Source organism: Trachurus japonicus, chromosome 12 (assembly GCF_045865225.1).
Source record: "Trachurus japonicus isolate A0001 chromosome 12, Traja_1.0".
Taxonomy (NCBI): Eukaryota; Metazoa; Chordata; class Actinopteri; order Carangiformes; family Carangidae; genus Trachurus; species Trachurus japonicus.
The window spans coordinates 23,676,482-23,694,141 of NC_140918.1; the positions used below are offsets into that span (position 1 = coordinate 23,676,482).

The 17,660-nt window shown below is 43.8% G+C and overlaps 1 protein-coding gene across 1 annotated transcript; it reads right to left on the minus strand.

The window, feature by feature from the left end:
- Positions 1-882: 882 nt before the first annotated feature.
- gtf3c4 (general transcription factor IIIC, polypeptide 4) lies at positions 883-12,469 on the minus strand. Its single transcript, XM_085793880.1, has 5 exons — positions 12,147-12,469; positions 7,721-9,442; positions 3,362-3,492; positions 2,683-2,771; positions 883-1,127 (listed from the first exon to the last, which is right to left on the minus strand). Exons 1-5 carry the CDS (start codon positions 12,459-12,461, stop codon positions 1,063-1,065), a joined length of 2,322 nt encoding a protein of 773 aa, XP_085650006.1. The 5' UTR covers positions 12,462-12,469; the 3' UTR covers positions 883-1,062.
- Between the last annotated feature and the right edge of the window lie 5,191 nt (positions 12,470-17,660).

A 17,660-nucleotide genomic window follows, 5' to 3' on the forward strand; every position in this document is an offset into this window, starting at 1 on the left:
GGGACGGAGGACACGCCGCTGAGCCTGTATCCCCTCCCAGTCCCTGCAGCCCTTGTTCCCTGCAAATATGAAAAAAGGGTTAATTGTATTTAACAATATGCTCTCTAACCCCCCCTCCACTCCCACTCCCACTCCCAAATCACCACCACCCTCCCCTGCTTGATTAGAATTAGAATCACATCTGGCGCCATGTTCTGTCCCTCATTACTGCTGAATCTCATTACAAGCGGCTCCCGTGGGAGGGAGCGCGCCGGGTTTTTAAGCACACTTTTCGCTTTCTTCCTGCCTCTTGCTCATCTCATCTGCCTCGCCGCTCTTTCTCTTCTGCGTTTACATTAGCGGAAGTCCTCATCTGAGAGAATGACTGAACACCACCACCCTCCTCCTCCTCCTCCTCCCCCCACAGCTTGGAAATTGTTTTACAGTGCCAATTAAAGTAGGTATGTTGAGTTTTTTTTTTCCAGAGTATGTATTATTCAGAGTGTATTATTTGTTGCACTCAAAAAAGAAGAAAAAACTCACTAAAATAGGACTAGCAGAGTAAGTTCCACTTACTTGCAATAAAAACTACACCAAAGGTTTGAAAATATAGTCAACAGAAGGAAAATGAGGGAGCTTATTTATGGTGCCCTGAAGTCCTACTGAATAATAAAAACCTCCACATATAACCACATTTTAAACTTTGTTTCTTTGCACCCTTGTGCAAACACTGTGCCTGACTGGGAATTAATTTTAGAGGGAGGGAAAATAGAGAAATCTGTAAAGTTTGACTCCAAACTGTTTTACCTCAGTAAAATATTTATTTAAAACTGCGGCAGGGGGGGAAACTGTTTCTCTACGCACTTTGTAGGCTGCACTCGTGAGGAAATAAGAGCCTGAACGTACAATCAAAGCCTTTTATTTGCACTTTTAAGATACCAAAATAAAGTAATAAAAAGGTGAACAAAATACATGAAATAAAAAATCCTAGCAGTGATGTCTGACAGAAGAGTGGACCCTGCGCCAGAGGAAGCAGCTCTGAAGGTCGCAGGGAAGCCCTGAGGTTCCTCCCATCGTTCAGCTCTAGATCATGGGCGAGTCGCAGAGCGTGCACGGAGCCTGAAGGATCTTCTTTATCCACTCTGGGTCTGTGAGCAGAGGAAACAAGCTGGGTTTGTAGATGAGGTTTCACAACATGGAATCATCAAGATGCAATGACGTTTGAGTTTGAGAATTTGTTGGTGTAATGTTTGGATTAGTGCCCAAGGAACATTTCCCATTAACACAACATGGAACCAGTCTGGACTGGACATCAATTTATGAAAAAATGATTTTCACCAAAAAAACCTTCAGAAATAATTTAGCATTTAGTATCTCATCACACCACCTTAAAATATTTATAATATGTTTCTTGCAACAGGATGTATCTGAAATTCCACCCAGTCCTGCTCTGATATAATAATGCATTAATTATGTGTTAATGACAGATGTGCTGCTGAGCAGATATAATGGAAATTTTGTAAAATCTTGTAATTGCTAGGATGAAATAAAATTTTATAACATATACATTATATACAAGTTTTAATTAGATCTACAAGATCAGATAATCACACTGATAATCTGATACAGAGTAAAGCAGGACAACAACATGACAGAACATCAAGTTTTATTTTTAAAACAATCCCAGAACTATAAAAGAACCTGTTGTGGAAATAAGGAGCGGAGGAAACAGATCAACACAGAGCAGCGCCACACGCTCTCAGCTCTGGTGCCAGTGAAGTTAGGAAAAAAAAACTGGTTTAGAGAGCGTCACTAGTTCGACCTCCTCTGCCACTGTCCAGTGTGACTGAGTGTTTGGCTGACAGCCTGTAGCCAGGCAGCACAGACAGAGCTGGACTCGTGCTTTTTTATGCCTCTGACTGTGGAAAGCATCAGATTTGGGAAAAAAAAAATCCTGATTTGGGTATAGCAGCACATTAATCTTGTGGGTCACTTGGACGGAGTTATTTAGGATAGGAGGACACACTGATCTCTCCTGTCATCCCATAGCGTTGCTGTCACACCTACACCTCCCCTGTGTGAAGCCTTAGTCACACACGTGTACAGAACATAGAGAAATATAAATAAAATACATAGAGAGGTGGTTTTCCCTCCTCCTCTTCTCTGATCGACCAGGTTTCATGTTTGCATGGCATTTGATTTACTCAACTGATTTTTTGGCATCTGTTCCTTTAAATCAAAATGTCTTTCTGCTTATAACCCCCCAACATTCACAACATTTTATAGGGACTTGAACGTGTAAAATTAAAACTAAGAATATGAAAAAAAAAAATCATAGAAATGTGAAACAAAGTGGCACAAAGTTCACCGACTCCTGCAGCAGAGTTCATATTTTCCGGGCTATGATGAGAAACACACAGCCCTCGTGTTTCAAGGCAGGAAAGTGAGATGAGACTCATCTCTGCTTTCTAATAAACACTTTTATAAAAGAAAAAAGAAAAGAAAAAACGACTCTCGTTCCAATAATCATTCATGTTTTTCAGAATTACATTTTCAACCGACTCCAGATTCGAAAATGTCAAGCGATGATCTGAGCGGCGGAGTGGGATGAAGGCTTGACGTTGAAGGTGACAGGGGGAGACGGGCTGATGGAGAGTTGCGACTGTGAAATGGAGGTGGAGGGAGATGGAAAGTGGCGCTTACCCTCAGGCTTTGGCAGTCTGGCTATGCTATCCAGCAGGAGGCAACGTCTGAACGTCAGCGTCTGGCAGGCCTGGTATGACAACACACACCTGGAGGAAACCAGGAGAGAAAAGGCATTAGAGAGCTGGGGCTGGCAGGGACAGAGACATGTACACAGACACACACATGCACACACACACACACACACACACACGTCGGAAGTGGAGCAGAAACAGCTCTGAGGTACAACTGACGGGCACAGATTTCTCCCTCTCGGTGCCCACCACCAGAGGCACCGCGTCCTCGCTGGCGAGAGAGAGGGAGAGATGTTTGACAGACGATATTTATGAGACGACGAGAGAGTGGCGCGTGGGTAAATATCAAGAGGTGGGAGGCTTGATTACTGCTCTGTGAAGATAAATAAACCGTCAAAAGAAGCGCGTTTGGCATTAAGATTCAATTCATGTCCCGACTTCACGTCAACTGTGGCGTCTGAACCGGCCGAGCGCCTGCGCATCCTGCCGGGGCCGAAGCCGAGAAGATTTAGAGATTTAGAAGATTTCAAACTTGAAAAAGAAAGAAAGAAAGACAGAAAGAAAGAAAGGAAGAGAAAGAAAGAGACAAAGAAAGGCAGAAAGAAAGAAAGAAAGAAAGAAAGAAAGAAAGAAAGAAAGAAAGAAAGAAGAAGAGTCAGTGTTACCTGAGCCACATGTGACCGTTGGAGCAGGTGGCTTGTTTGTGGTCGTTGAAGGGCAGCACGGCCTGACACAGGCTGCAGCGCTCTGAGAAGGTCTGCTTGTTCAGCTTGTTCTTGATGTGGCCGATCAGCACCTGAGCAGGAAGATAAACGCACAAACACACACACACACACACACACACACACACACAGAGGGTGTAAGTGAAGGCAAATGCACCAACACATTTTCCTCCAGCTGAAAAATCAGTGCTAATCTCATGAATCTTTGTGTCGAGCCGATATAAAACATTAATATCAGACGTGTACTGGCTGTAGCTCAACTGACTGTATCTTCACCTGATGACACACACACACACACACACACACACACACACACACACACACAACACACTACACTGCTGATGAGCCAAAACATGACCACTCACTCAGTGCATCTATAGTTACAGCTCCACTAGGACATTTAATTGGACAACTGTCCTCGTCCCAGTACAGGAGCACAGGAAGGAATCGATTTATTGAGCGAGGACAGGTGGTGATAGGAGCCTTCCAGTTTGTCAGTATCGCACCTTTTTGACCCGTTACGTCACAGACCAAACAATCAACAGTTAGCTTGAGCAGTGAAGACAAGGTTGGTTTAGAGTTGAGCTGTTTTTGGCTCAACCAGGAGGATTCGTGTTTTCCTTTGAACTTAGATTTCCTTTGTATGAAAATCTTTGATTTATCATCTTCACACAACTTCTGTTTGTCTATGACCTGACTGCACCCCCCGCCCCCCCCGCTTGGAAACTGTTTTACAGTGCCAATTAAAGTAGGTAGCTTGAGCAGTGAAAACAGGGACAGCTTTACACCTCTGTACATTTCATACACGAGTTCCTCATTTTTTTGTAACTGCCTTCCTCTACTGTTGCGTACACTGTTCAACTTTCGAGTGAAACTGTGCCAAATTCTATTTATTACAATTTCAGTCAGACTAATATGTTTATATGCATTTTAAAAGTCTTTTTTTGTCAAACTAACACAATGTCATGTAAAAAGCGCTGAGCCGTGCCAGGTTGAATTCATTCAAATGTAGAAGTGAAATCCTCTCTACCCACTCACAGTGGGCTGTGGGGTTACAAACTGAACTGAAGGAAGGTGATGCAACGAGTCTGATCTGTGGCAGTTTCACACTGCAACTTTCAAGATCTGCTGCAACTGTTCATGTCTTGGGCAAGCCCACCTCAGGCCCAAATTACTGGTGTAAATGCACTCGAGAGAATAGCTGCGTTTCCATTACAGATTTTCGCAAAATAAAAGCGATATTTCTGAAACTTCGAAAAAGTGCAATTGCTATTTCCGGGTGTTTCCATTGAAAGGTATTTTGCGAATGAGCCGTAATGCGTCTTGCGTTTCTATGGTGACGGCACAGCGATCTCAGCTGCCGACAGCTGTTGCTGTTATTGTTTTTAACAAAGACAAAAACAGCGCTTGATTGCTGAAAGGCAAAGCCCGTGTGGCGCTGCAGCGGCCACAAATAAGGACGCACTCACACGGGCCAGTTGTACCGTGCTGAAGCTCTAATGCCCCCTCCTCTGTCCCCGCTGGCCCGCACTCACACCACCTCCAACCCAAGCTGCTCAAGCACGGTCGCCTCCGTTGATATAGAGGGACTATTTGTTTACCAACACGGCGGATGTGCGCTTTAACCTGACTGCAGAAAGAACGGAGCCTTTTAAACACCAGCGGTGATGAGGCGCTGACAACAATATAGGTGGTTGTGTGTCCACCAGGGGTCGCGTTAACCGGATATTTTCCGTCATTGACCGTTTTTTTAAAACGGTGACGGAAAGATTTTGAGGCCACCCGTCATTTTGACAGATTGCAATTCACAGCCATGGCCGTCTGGCCATGTGCATTTGTTTACAATGAAGCCGGCGGATAATCAATAAATGGAGCGGTGGATAACGATATAAAACATATACAATGTCACAAAGTCACTACGGTGAGAATTAGATTAAAAAAAAAAAAAAACCTCACAGCTGGCTGGTGCGCTCAGTAGAACGCTGTAGTACATACCCCAGGCCTGTGTGGAGCGTGTGTGGCGCTGTAGCGCTGCCACACAGAAACACTAACAACAGAGAAGAAGACAGAAAGCTTCCCGCAGTATTCAAACTCCTTCAAGTGGATTAAATGTTGATGGGAGTCGTGTCAGTGCAAATATGACGGTCGATAATGATTTAACGGGCGAGATTCAGCTGCAGTGTCCGAGGGACCGACAGTAGTCAGCTGTTAAGTTACGTCCATAGACTGAAGCTGTAGGCTACAGGTGTGTCTCGGTACAGGTAGAGCGGTGGGGGCAGGACATCACCGTTTCACACAGTCGCCGCGCACAACTCTTCCAAAGGTAACGTTAAGCCTTCTTTTAATGTATTCTGCCCGCCGTGGCATTGTTTATAACACTTAAAGCTGAGTGGGTCTTGTCCTGTCTGAATTTGTGCTGCATCTGGCTGTGTGGTCTATAGCTTCAGTTGTTTCAGTGATGCGCAGTGGCTGCGTGCGTGCGTAAAAGAGAAATGAGAGGCACAGAGAGAGAGAGAGAGAGAGAACTAACGCCAGTGCGCTATGCGGTGCCTATGTGAAAACGTGCTCCTTTGGATGTTTTGGTATAACACATGGATTAGCATGTTGATTGTTGACAGAAAAATGATGTCATCTAACGTTGTATTTAGATGTTGACCGAAAGTGACCCCCGCATTCACTGACTGACCCCACAGTTAGATGTGCTCTGACGCCGACTCTGCTCCGGAGCATCCTCTGTTCGATTTGTTTGGACTTGATATGAATTAAACATGAATTAAAATTGAATGCTATTGAATATGGCATTATTATCATTTTAAAAAAATTAAAGTGACCGGTAAAAATAGATTATGACGGAATTTTTATGACCCCGTCAGTCAAAATGACCGGCGACGAAAAAGTCTAGCGCAACCTCTGGTGTCCACACACCCGTACTGGTTTATGTGACTTAAGGTGACATTTCGGCGCAGGAGGGAGAGGAGCGTGGATGCGAGCCAGTCTCCTTCAACCATGCAGGGAAAAGGGGAATGATAGGAAAGGTTTTTCTAATTTATTGAGAAACAATGCCCAGGTCAGCAATGCATGACAATAAACATGTGGTTCATTTGTCCCCTCAAGTTACATAATCCAACACAGCGTGGACACACACAACTCCGGTGACGCCGGTGACGTGTAGAAAAGCGAAAAAAGTGTTTCCATTACACTTTTGTGATACACGTTTGTATCGATACGTCTCAAAAACCACCTCATGAGAGCGCAAAAACTTTTTTGCGATATTTGAGAGTTTTTTCGAAATGTAGGTGTTTCCATTACCAGTTTTTAATTTCGATATTTAGGTTTTGCGCATTTCAAGGGGTAATGGAAAAGCACCTATTGAGACCCAGTCTGTATTGTTTTGATTTATTCCTCTTTTAATGTTTTGGCAGGTCTTAGCATTTGAAAGCAGATATCATGTATTATGTTTATTTATATAGAGTGCTGTGCAAAAATATTTGCCCCCTTTCTGTTTTCTTTCATTTTTTGCATATTTGTGATGCTTAAATGTTTAAAATCATCAAACTCGTTTTAATATTAGACAAAGATAAGGTATATATAAAATGCAGTTTTAAATGATGATTTCTTTTATTAAGGGAAAAAAGCTATCCAAACCTACCTGGTTGTATGTGAAAAAGTAACCCCCCCCCCTTGTTAAATCGTGAACTAACTCTGAATATTTTGGAAAGCTTTGTCAATTTCATTATCCACACCCAGGCCTGACCTGTTGAATTGAGAAATCTCTTCAATAGAGCCTGTTTGAGTGAATCTGCAACACATGCCGTGATCTCAAGAAATTCAAGAAACAGATGAAAAAAAAGTAATTGCCATCTATCAGTCTGGAAAGTGTTACAAAACCATTTCTAACGCTTAGCGACTTCAAACCACAGTGCGTATATTTGTAATACAAATATGCAAAAAAGTAAGAAATCAGGAAGGGGGCGTGTACTTTTTCATAGCACTGTACACATGAGGTGTGTAGAATTGGTGCCACAAAAGACAAACCACACAGCAAATCAAAATAGTGTGTTTGGTCATAATAGTTTAACTCAGCAATATTCTTGATAGAAAACCTAAAATGGCAATGATGTAATGGTTTGTTTTATTACTTTTGAATTAAGCTTTTCATTTTTAAGAGAATCTATGAACACTTTCTTTTTTAAAGTCACTTTTAAAACCATTTGATGTTGTGTGGGCTGTATAGCTGTGATATGCTGCTCAAAACAGAAACCTGAGCAGGATGTCGGTGTCAGGAGCTGAGGTGACTTTTACCTCTGAGGCTCGGTCGTTGGTGTCTTTGGCGAGGAACTCCACCAGGCCGCAGGTGGGTATGCTGGTGTTCTGAGCCACCCAGGTGTTGAGGTACACCACCCCCAGCACCTTCTTCATGTTTTCTCTCATCAGGTGCGTCTCTACAGCGTTGATCCACACCTGCACCTCCGCCCTCTGCTCCGCCTGATTCTCCTGCTTCGCTCCGCCGGACTCTCCGTCCTCTTGCGCCGCGTCCTCCTCCCTGTCCCCGTCCTCCTCGTCCCGCAGGAACACCTTGCTCTCCTCGTGCGTGGGTTTGAAGCGATTGCCCGGGGGAGGGGACTGCAGCGACTGGTAAAGCACCCGCACCAGGAAGAGCTTGAAACGCCACAAATAGGGCAAGTCTACTTCCTGGATCTTTTGATCCAGCTCTTCCTGCAGCGAAGCGGGGATGCTCTTGTTTTTCAAAATCTCCCACCTCACGATATCCAGCAGGTCGGCCAGTTTGTACAAGTTCTGCGTGGGAGACTTGAGCAGCAGCGCCGCCGCCATCTCCGGCGTTTTCAGGGTCACGAATTGAACCTGGTGGGTCAAGGTAACGGGATGGTAATTGTCCACGGGGCCTTGCGTGCTCACGATCGCAATATACGCTCCGTTGCGGCTGACGGCGATCCCCTGTATCCGCCTCCCCGTTAGGTTTTCGGGCTGCAGTATGACCTCTTGTTTGAAAATCAAAGTGTTCTCGGTAAACGTTGGCGTCAGCTTTTTTATCCAGCCATCCATGGAACACGTGTACACCGCGACAGGGTGGTGACTGACCGCCAGAGAGCCCACGGGCAGCGAGTGAAGCCCCGCCACGTGGGAGTTGTGCACGTTCAGTCCGGCGGGAGAAATCATGAGCAAGCACCAAAAGACGTAGCAGCCGCGGGACGCCACGATGAGGCTGCAGCTGGATTTGTGGATGGGGTGGATCATCGGGACGCACTTGATGTTCTCCACGGCGATCTCGTCGCACTCCTTCCAGAGGATGACGGGGTGTCGGAGGGTGAAGTAGCCCTTCACCCCCGACAGGCTGACCGGCATGATCTTGACGGGTCCCACCTCGCTGCCGATGATCAGGCCGCTCATCCTGCGATCTCCGTTTTCGTACTCCCACCACGCCAGGTTGCTGGGTCGGGACACGCCCGATTCGATGATGTCATAGAACGCGACGTCCTTGCCGTCCGCAAACGGCAGCATTAACTTCCAGAGAACGAGGTCACCGCTTTCCATCAAGACGGCCAGGAGGACCATCTCCATGTCTTTGCAAGTATTGTCCGGCTGAACCTGTTTGATGGTGTAAACGCTGGACCACTCCATCCTCAGCGGCGTCTGCATGCGGTACCGCCGCTGCAGCTCGTCGAAGTCCTGCAGGTCGGCCTCCGGAGGCTTGTTGTCCTTTTTGGCGTAGCCTCGCTGCTTTAGCCGCTCGCTGTACTTTTTAGTGAGATCGACCAGCGTGCTCCACTCGAGGCGCTTGTGGCTGTTGTGAATGGTCAGTCTGTGGTCAAGTGTCAGGCAGGCCAGCAAGCAACGTCCATGAGAGTCACAACCTAAAGGAGACCAACTGGCGTACTTTATCCCTTTTTGGACTCCTATCGACGGGTTGATCACCGAGTCGGCCTGGAACACTTGTCTGACAGTGGGGTCTGGGTGTGTGGTGAACTTCTCCATCATTTGGCGTTCTTCTGCAGTTGATCCCACCTTAAAGGTTACAACAACAACAAAAAACAAATGAGCAAAGTTTGCATTTCAGCGTTAATCCAAACTACATGTGGTGCAATATTTAAAGCTGGACTGTTGAGGTTTGTTGAAAGATGGTGCCGACAGATTCTTTGAAACACAAATAAATAATCTTCAAAACACGATGATCTACTCTTTTTCACATCAAAGACCCTTAAAGGGAGAACGAGGAGTTTTGGAAAGCAAAGTGTTTTCATACTACATTTCCCATGAGCTTCCACACGCACGGTGAAATTCTTGGACTGGCGAAAGCGAAAACATTTGCCAAGAAAGTTTTCATTCATCAAGAATGAGATTTGGAGGTTGGAAGACAATCAGATGCCGTCGTAGTTCCGACCATAAACGGCGATTCAGCAGCATTATTCCCATGACCCGCCGGGCAGCGTCCGCGAAACCGAAGGTATGAAATGCTGGGCGAGTCGATCACTAATAGTAATAACAACATAAGACTAAAGACTTAACGATATATTTATCAAAAATGGACCCTTTAACAGGTGTGGGTAACGTAGATTCATCCACATTAATATGAGACTCTTTTATAACCAAATACAAACTCCTTGTTGTCCCTTTAAGTGACAAATTAGAGCTTCAGAAAGTGTTTGAAACCCATAAACAAACTCTTCATTCATGTTGTTGTTGTGATTCTTTTGGCTGGAATCACAGTGAAAATAAATTAGTTAGCTGAACCCCCCAAAATCCCACTCAAGGACCCAGAGCTCCTTGACTCTACTCTGAACACCGTTATTTTGAATCATAAGACACTGTTTTTGTTTTTTTACTGCAATGGATATGATATGAACAGTCCAACAGCTGTTCAGATTTTAGCAGCATCTCTGCACCAGTAAGAATCAGCTTTGCGTTACAGGGTGAAACCCAAAAGCATTAGTTCCAGTACTTGACTGTAGACTGCGATAAGCACCTTAAGATAATATAGGTCAGTGGATAACGAGCAGGAAGAAAGTGCATCATGGCCAAACAAGCTGGATCAACTAAAAACCTGACATAGCAGTTACTCAGTGTGAAGTAACGTACTTGTGCCAGCGGCTGTGAATGCTCCTGCTCCCTGGTCGCTAACCTTCCTATTTACAAGCTGTTGAGCATATCTATGAACGACAGCAGAAAACCAACTTTACCCTTCTGTCACTGTGTCGAGTGGATTATTACATTCAGCTCCGTCCAACATTTTATCTGCCAAGTGGATTTTTGGAGAGGAGAGGAACCTATAAACAATCATGTTTACACTCTTGAGCAGCTGCGCAGAGACATATTTACCAGAGCAAAACAGTTTTCCAGTTTCTCTTTGCGTCAACATTTGTATTCCATCACTTTAATTATCTTTCTTTCAGTTTGGTAAATAATGAAAATACATAGAGGACCACCACTGCCAACCTAATGGCACACTGGTGAGTACTAGCTTGGCTGGGCTTCTGAGGCGTGTTTACAGGAGCTGTTTGACGAGTACACAGATAGTTACTTGTTACAACACACTCACAGATGTCATTTGGTAATCACCTGTGTAATCATCAGACACATTTGTGTTACTTATTGACAATTCTATTAACTAGTACTTGTAGTACATTCTACATGACTTTGACTTTACTTAATGTGTGATGAGTCAGAATGTGGGACAGTAGCTATTGATTGATGAAGGATCAACACAGTTTTAAAGTTTTTTTTTTTTAGATTTTGTTACATGATGCTGTTCTATTTTATAAGATGAGATAAGATAAGATTGTCCTTCATGTGTCCCACAATGTGGAAATGTACAATATATATAGACCTAGCTATATTATTTATAATATACACGAAAAAATGTATTCATAGACATGCTTGTTGTATCCAAGGACAGACATTTTCCTCGTTACAACAAATACTAACACTTTGAACAAAATGGCTACTATAAACCAATGCATGTTCATGTTCTTATACTACGGTAACAGTTTTCTGTCAGTTGTAGATAAATGAAAATACCTATTGTTGTTGTTGCTGCCTCAAAAAAACAAAGCTCAAACAGCCTGCAAATCTATGAGACAGCAATGATTTCTGTCAGTTCTTCTGATTCGATGTAACAAATTTGTTACATTATGCTGCAGTAGATTTGTGAAGTTGTCCCTTGTGAGGGAGAAACTTGTGGGGCAGTTATTTTCAGTGGAGGGTCAGATTGGAGACAGACTGCTGTTTGTCTAACACGGATATAAGGTGCAAGGAAAACACTTCATTTCAGTCCATTGTCCCTCTCTGGCTAAAACAATGTCTTTTTTTTGACTGAATGTATCTGCATGTAGATTATTAAGACAAAGCAGCCTTTCGCCAAGTCATTTTTTTATATCCACCTTTCATTATTTTCATAGTGAGTTGCATTTCATCTAAAAGAAGGGGTAACGTTAGGCTAAGTCTAAGTTAGAAATGTTCATGTTAGGTTTCATCCCATACTTTTGACCATCTTTCCATAACGGTCACAGACAAAGTTTAGTGTTTTAACTGGAAACTGAACGTGTCACAGCCCCACAGAGAGGACGACTCGTCAGTTCAGCACCACACGACCTGTCTGTGTTTACTAACTTTACATTGTTTTTTACAGACTGTTTTTTACAGACTCTGCTAACGGTCACGTCGCCGTCTGCTCCGCGCGGCGAGGAGCGGACGTGTCGGTAACGTTATTTACCCGCATTTTGTGGCCCTCGGTGGGGACAGGGATGGAGGTCCTGTGCAGCGTCAGGTCCTGTTTGTTGCTGTGGACGTCGCACACCAGCTCCATCAGCGCTAGGGAGCTGCTGGTGCACACGGCCAGGCGGTGGTCCTGCGACCAGGTGAGGGGCTGCAGCCCCGTCACCGGCGACATGAGCGTCACCACCGGGTCCCGCTTCACCGGCGCTGCCTCCGAGCCCGGGGGGAGACCGTCCCCCTCCTGCGGCTCCGTCTTCACAACAACATCACCGAGCAGTGCACTCGCCGCTTCTGGCAGACTGATGGCTGCCATGTTTTCTGAGCGGAGGAAGTGACGTCAGCGAAGGCGGGAGGAAAGGAAGGAGGGACTTCCTCCGCGGAGTTAAATAGTGCGCTGTTGTCAACAACGTTGTAAATTACATCTGTCAAGGCAGTTTGGCGTTTATGTATTTATATAGGCTGCAAGTGAAAATAACATATTTAAGATATCTCCCTGGAGTCAATAAATTATCTATTTTTAGGCTATAGTTCTTGGCTGACATCTGATATTGACATGAAAATAATAAATTTTGTCTCAGTTAGGTAGGCCTAGCTGTAAAAATCCCAAACCGGCTTGTCTAATAAGATTGTCCTCTAGCTACTTCCAGTCTATGATCCATCCATTAAATCCATTAAATCTCTGTAAACAATGAAAATAAAATTAGGCTATAGGTTATTTTAGTTAGGCTAATCACTGTTGTACAAAAAAATCTGACTGCACTGGGCACCTTTGGTTCAGTTTTATCTGATATCTCCAAAGAATCAGTCTACTTTTTTTTTTTTGCATAAAGTGATGGTCTCTGTGTGAACCTACAGGAAAGAGCATTTAGTTTGCCCCCCCAGCACAGAACTTAGACCAAGATGACACTGTCTGATCTCAATTTGAGGCCTTTTAGTTCTTTTTTAAATGACTGACAATGTGAGACCATTAGTGCCTGAGTTTTTAAATTGTTAAAGCAGAAGTAAGTGATATATTTGTGTTAATCTAAGTCTTAAATAGTTATATCTTCCGACAGCAATCACTTACATAGAGTGTTTGGTCTGAAACACGGGTCTGTCAGTCACTCTGCTCTGAGTCGAGGAGAAAACATTTATCGTATCCTACAGTTTTTATCCAATGAGGAGAGAGAACGGCATGCAGGGCTGTGTGTGCAGCCAAGGGACGCCGTGAATGTGGCGACGTAGGGACGAGGACTGTTATGGTGCGTTCAAGGAAACTCGTATTTTTCCGACCGTGAAGTGGTACCAGTTCGATCTGGTACGACTTCACCGGTCAGAAGTTACGAGTGGCCGTTATAGTGACTTTCACCGGTAAAACAGGTCGGAAAAACACGAGTGGGTTGCCTGGAACGCTACAAAGTCGTAAGTTGTTACTTGAAGGTGTAATTTACGATTTCAAAAGCCTGCCTGGAACGCAGCATTAGCGAAAACGACCGGACCACTTACTTCTGCTTTAATTGTTTCCACTGTGTCTGTCTGCAGTAACCTAATCCTGTTGTTTGCACTTGTGAGTTTGTTCTTAACTTTCTGTTTGTCACTTGTTCTTAATGTGGTATTTTTTGGTGGTGTTTATAGGGTTGTCTGTGTCTTGAGTGGCCCACACAGAGCCCTGATTTGAACTCAGAGGGACATCTCTGGAGAGACCTGAAAATGGCCATTAACTAATGTCCCCATCCAACCTGACAGAGCCTGAGAGCATCCGCACAAAAGAATGGCAGAAAATCCCTAAATCCAGGTGTGCAAAGCTTTTCATGTCATTCCCAAGAAGACTGGAGGCTGTAATCACTGCCAAAGGTGCTTCAGCTCTGCAGGGAGTAAAGGTGTTCTGTCAATGTGATATTCTGTTTTCACTTTGTCATTATTGGACATTAGGTGTGGATTGATGTGGTAAAAATGAATGTTAACAACCTAAGCATCAGATTGCAACATAAATTGAAACGGGTGATAGGGTGTCTGAAGACTTAGTGCACTGTTTTATTGTTATGTAAAGATGACAGAGGTGTATGAGGTCATTCTTCACTTCACTTTTAATATCTATCTTTTTGCCATTACCCTGACAGACTGTCAGTTTGCATCTGAATTCATCAGAATCAATAACCTTACTCGGACCTTTCATTAATGAGTGTTGTACTTATACCCAAACAATCTGCATATTAACAATTTGTGTATTATTCATTTTGTTCATGGCGTGTTCTTTGTCTCACATTCATATCACATTTTTGTGAATTACATAGTGAAAAATACATTAAAGGCTATAATGTATTTCCATTATGCAATGACAATAAATCTTATTACACTAAAATGAATTTAATTAGTTCAGAATTAATTTTTTCACAGGTAATGAAAAAATAATCTTAGCAATATAAAAAAACAGTAACAGTCTCATTAAAACATTATGTTTGATTTTTCAAATTTCAAATTAAACTAACATTTTCTTTGTTTTATGTAGCATAATGGTTGTGCTTTGACAAACACATAATGTCTCAGAACAAAACAGCACATTCAGCCGTGGCCAATGTGTCAGGATGTGCACATCCGTGTTTTAATTAGATTAGATTAGATTAAACTTTAATGATGTCCATGGGGAAATTTTGTAATCTGTGTGACACGTTCATTCAAAGAGGGTAGATCTATGTTGAAGCGGCACTGGCATTCAACAATGACACGTTCACCACTCTGAGAGAAAATAAAGAATGAGTGCAGTCCCTGACAGGCACGACATCAGTCATTTCAACTGTCCACATGCGGTCACTTGTCACCAAGAAAGATCATTAATTGTCATATTTCATTGTTAATTAATTAAGAAAAATATGAAAACTGTCCCATCTGCAGTTGATGGCGTCGATATATATCACAATGCTTTATGCGATGAGTCACCAGATGCTCCTGGACCGGTCAAAGGTCAAACTGCTGCAGTCGGATGCAGAGGCAGAGAGGCCCAGGCAGAGTGATTTGTTACAACCCTCACATGAAAGCTCCTCTCACAGTAGCTGCCTGACTCTCAGCAAGATGACAGCGGGATTTCAACAGGCAGAGTTATTTGTCACAAAACAAATTGTTACAAATCTGTGAGACAAATATAGAATAGCGCGCCCACCATGTTTTAATCTCTCATTTTTCTGTCTTTTGTTTCGATAATCGAAATGAATAAATGAACGGGGACCATGGTATGTTTCATTCTTAATGAAGCGTGTAGTGAATGAATATTTCACACACCTGCTGTGTGTCTTTGGTGGGTTTTGACTGGGGACCCAATCCCAGCCTGGGATGTATGAATGTTGGATTAAACATTCATCAAATGCTGTCACAAAAACTTTATCCTCTCCTGTCAACCGCATAAAGATGGAAGCAAACCACCGTGCAGGCCAAAGAAGCCCCAGCCATGATTTGAACCTGAGCCTTTGGTTTGCTCATTGTGTGGTAGTGGAATTATTTAGGCTGCACTGGAGTCATGTCTGAAGGTACATAGGTTATGTAGTGTGGGTTTATGGATATGGATGGGGTCAGCACAGGTCAATCCCCTGCATCTCTAATATCCACCTGCTGTCTTGTTATTGCCTGCAGGTTCCTCCTCAGCCTTTCAGCCCCTCAGTAGACCACATCCTCTGCTGTTTGCTCACTCCCAGTGTCAGTGGAGCTGCTTACATGTATCTTGCGAGGAAGCCCGCAGGGACGTTTTGATGCATGGTTCATCATACATGTTTTAATCATTCAGTCTCTCAGACACCTCCCAGGAGGGGGCTGCTGCAGCACATTACCGAGTACACACAATTAGTGATATAATCATGATGATGATAATGAAATGTATTTAGAGCATATCAGCGTGGTTCATTCTGTTCGGGGAGACATTAGCAGGACTGCAGCCCCAGAAAAGCCTCGGTGCTCGGGCTCCTGGCGCTCTCCCTCTGGAGACCGGCAGAGCCCGGCAGGTTGCCACGTCAGAGATTAGCAGTCATAGCAGTCGACTTGGCGCTCATTCTGCGCTGTCAACTGCGAAAGCCTCACCTGACAGGTGTTGCTCTCAATCAGTGCTCTTCTGCCCCCCCATGCTGTCCTTGGGGCGGAGAGGGATGAGGAAGCCTTCCTCCCCCCTTTATACTCCCTGACAGCCTCTATAACAGGCTATTCCGTGAGATGTGTTGGGATTCGTGCAACGGCAGAGCAACAACAAATCCACCTCTCAATGACAAACTATTGATATTACATCAGTGACATGAGTAGAAAACACAGTGCTGGGCTTTTATTTAGCTCCCCTCAGGGATGTTCAGTCACCTGTTAAAGGTCAAGGTGATAAGATGTCAGGATCAGAGGGAGCTCTTCAGTGCACAAATAACCGCACATGCTGTGAGCGGTTTCAACAGACTGTAGGGCAGAGGGAAGCCAGACATCACTGACCAAAAATGACAATAGAAGGACAAGGTTGTCTTTGTTTTGGATCAAACTTGATTTAGATTTCAGGGAACGTTCTGTTTAATTATAAATTGGTGATTGTCGCATTTACAAAAAAATACTTATATTTTAAAAATCCAAACTTTAACCACAGAACCTAATCTCCCATATCTACAGACAAAGTCAAATGGATTTCATCAGTTGTTTCAGACCAGTAGGAGAAAGTAGGAAATCTTGTAGCCTAAGTAGTGGATGTGGACAGTGTGATGATAATAATAATGTGAACTATTTTCCAATCAAATGTAATGGAATAGTAGTCGCACTTTCAGACCCAGTTTCATGGTTTTCACATTGTAGTCTAAACATGTTGAATTTTAATCCAACATGTGAAAAACACTTGACTGTTACAGGTGCTTTCCTTTGGAACTACTTTCTATCGAAAAGACAGCAGTCTGCTGCTCTGTGGATAATGAAGATTAATGGCAGTTGTTGTTTCTGGAAAGAGACACTGCTGCTGAATTAATCAAATGTTTTGTTTTTTGGCACTGTCTGTAAGCACCACAAACAATTTTAAATCCCCCTCCCCCATTTGTACTGAGGTGGAGGCAGAAATCACAGAATCAGATAGCTAACTCATATGCAGCCTTAGTGGTGATTTGGTCGCCTAATAGTAGGCTGGGCCCTATTTGTTTTTGCCAGACAACAGTTACAGCTGACTGTGATTAGCTGCTGCGTAGGTCCAGCGCACTCGACTATTTAACATGTCGAAGCCCCGCCCACTGTTTCCGGCAAGGTGCTCACCTGTACGGCTTGATGCTGCAGCTGTGTTTATGTAGCTTTTTGTTAACAAAACAAAACAGTAAAGGGCCGTTGGAAGCAATGAGATGGACTTGATTGTTTTGTATGGGGAACTTGCCCATAAAAGACGGATTTATCAACAGCTGTTTCCAGCAGGCCTCACCTGAACCAGGTAAGCAGCTAGCTTAAATGCTACTTGTGATGTGTGTGTGTTTGCAACTAAAATGGGCTCTTTGCACAGCTCCACTACTTCCTGAACTTAATGCTGCTCCTTCATTTCCTGTCT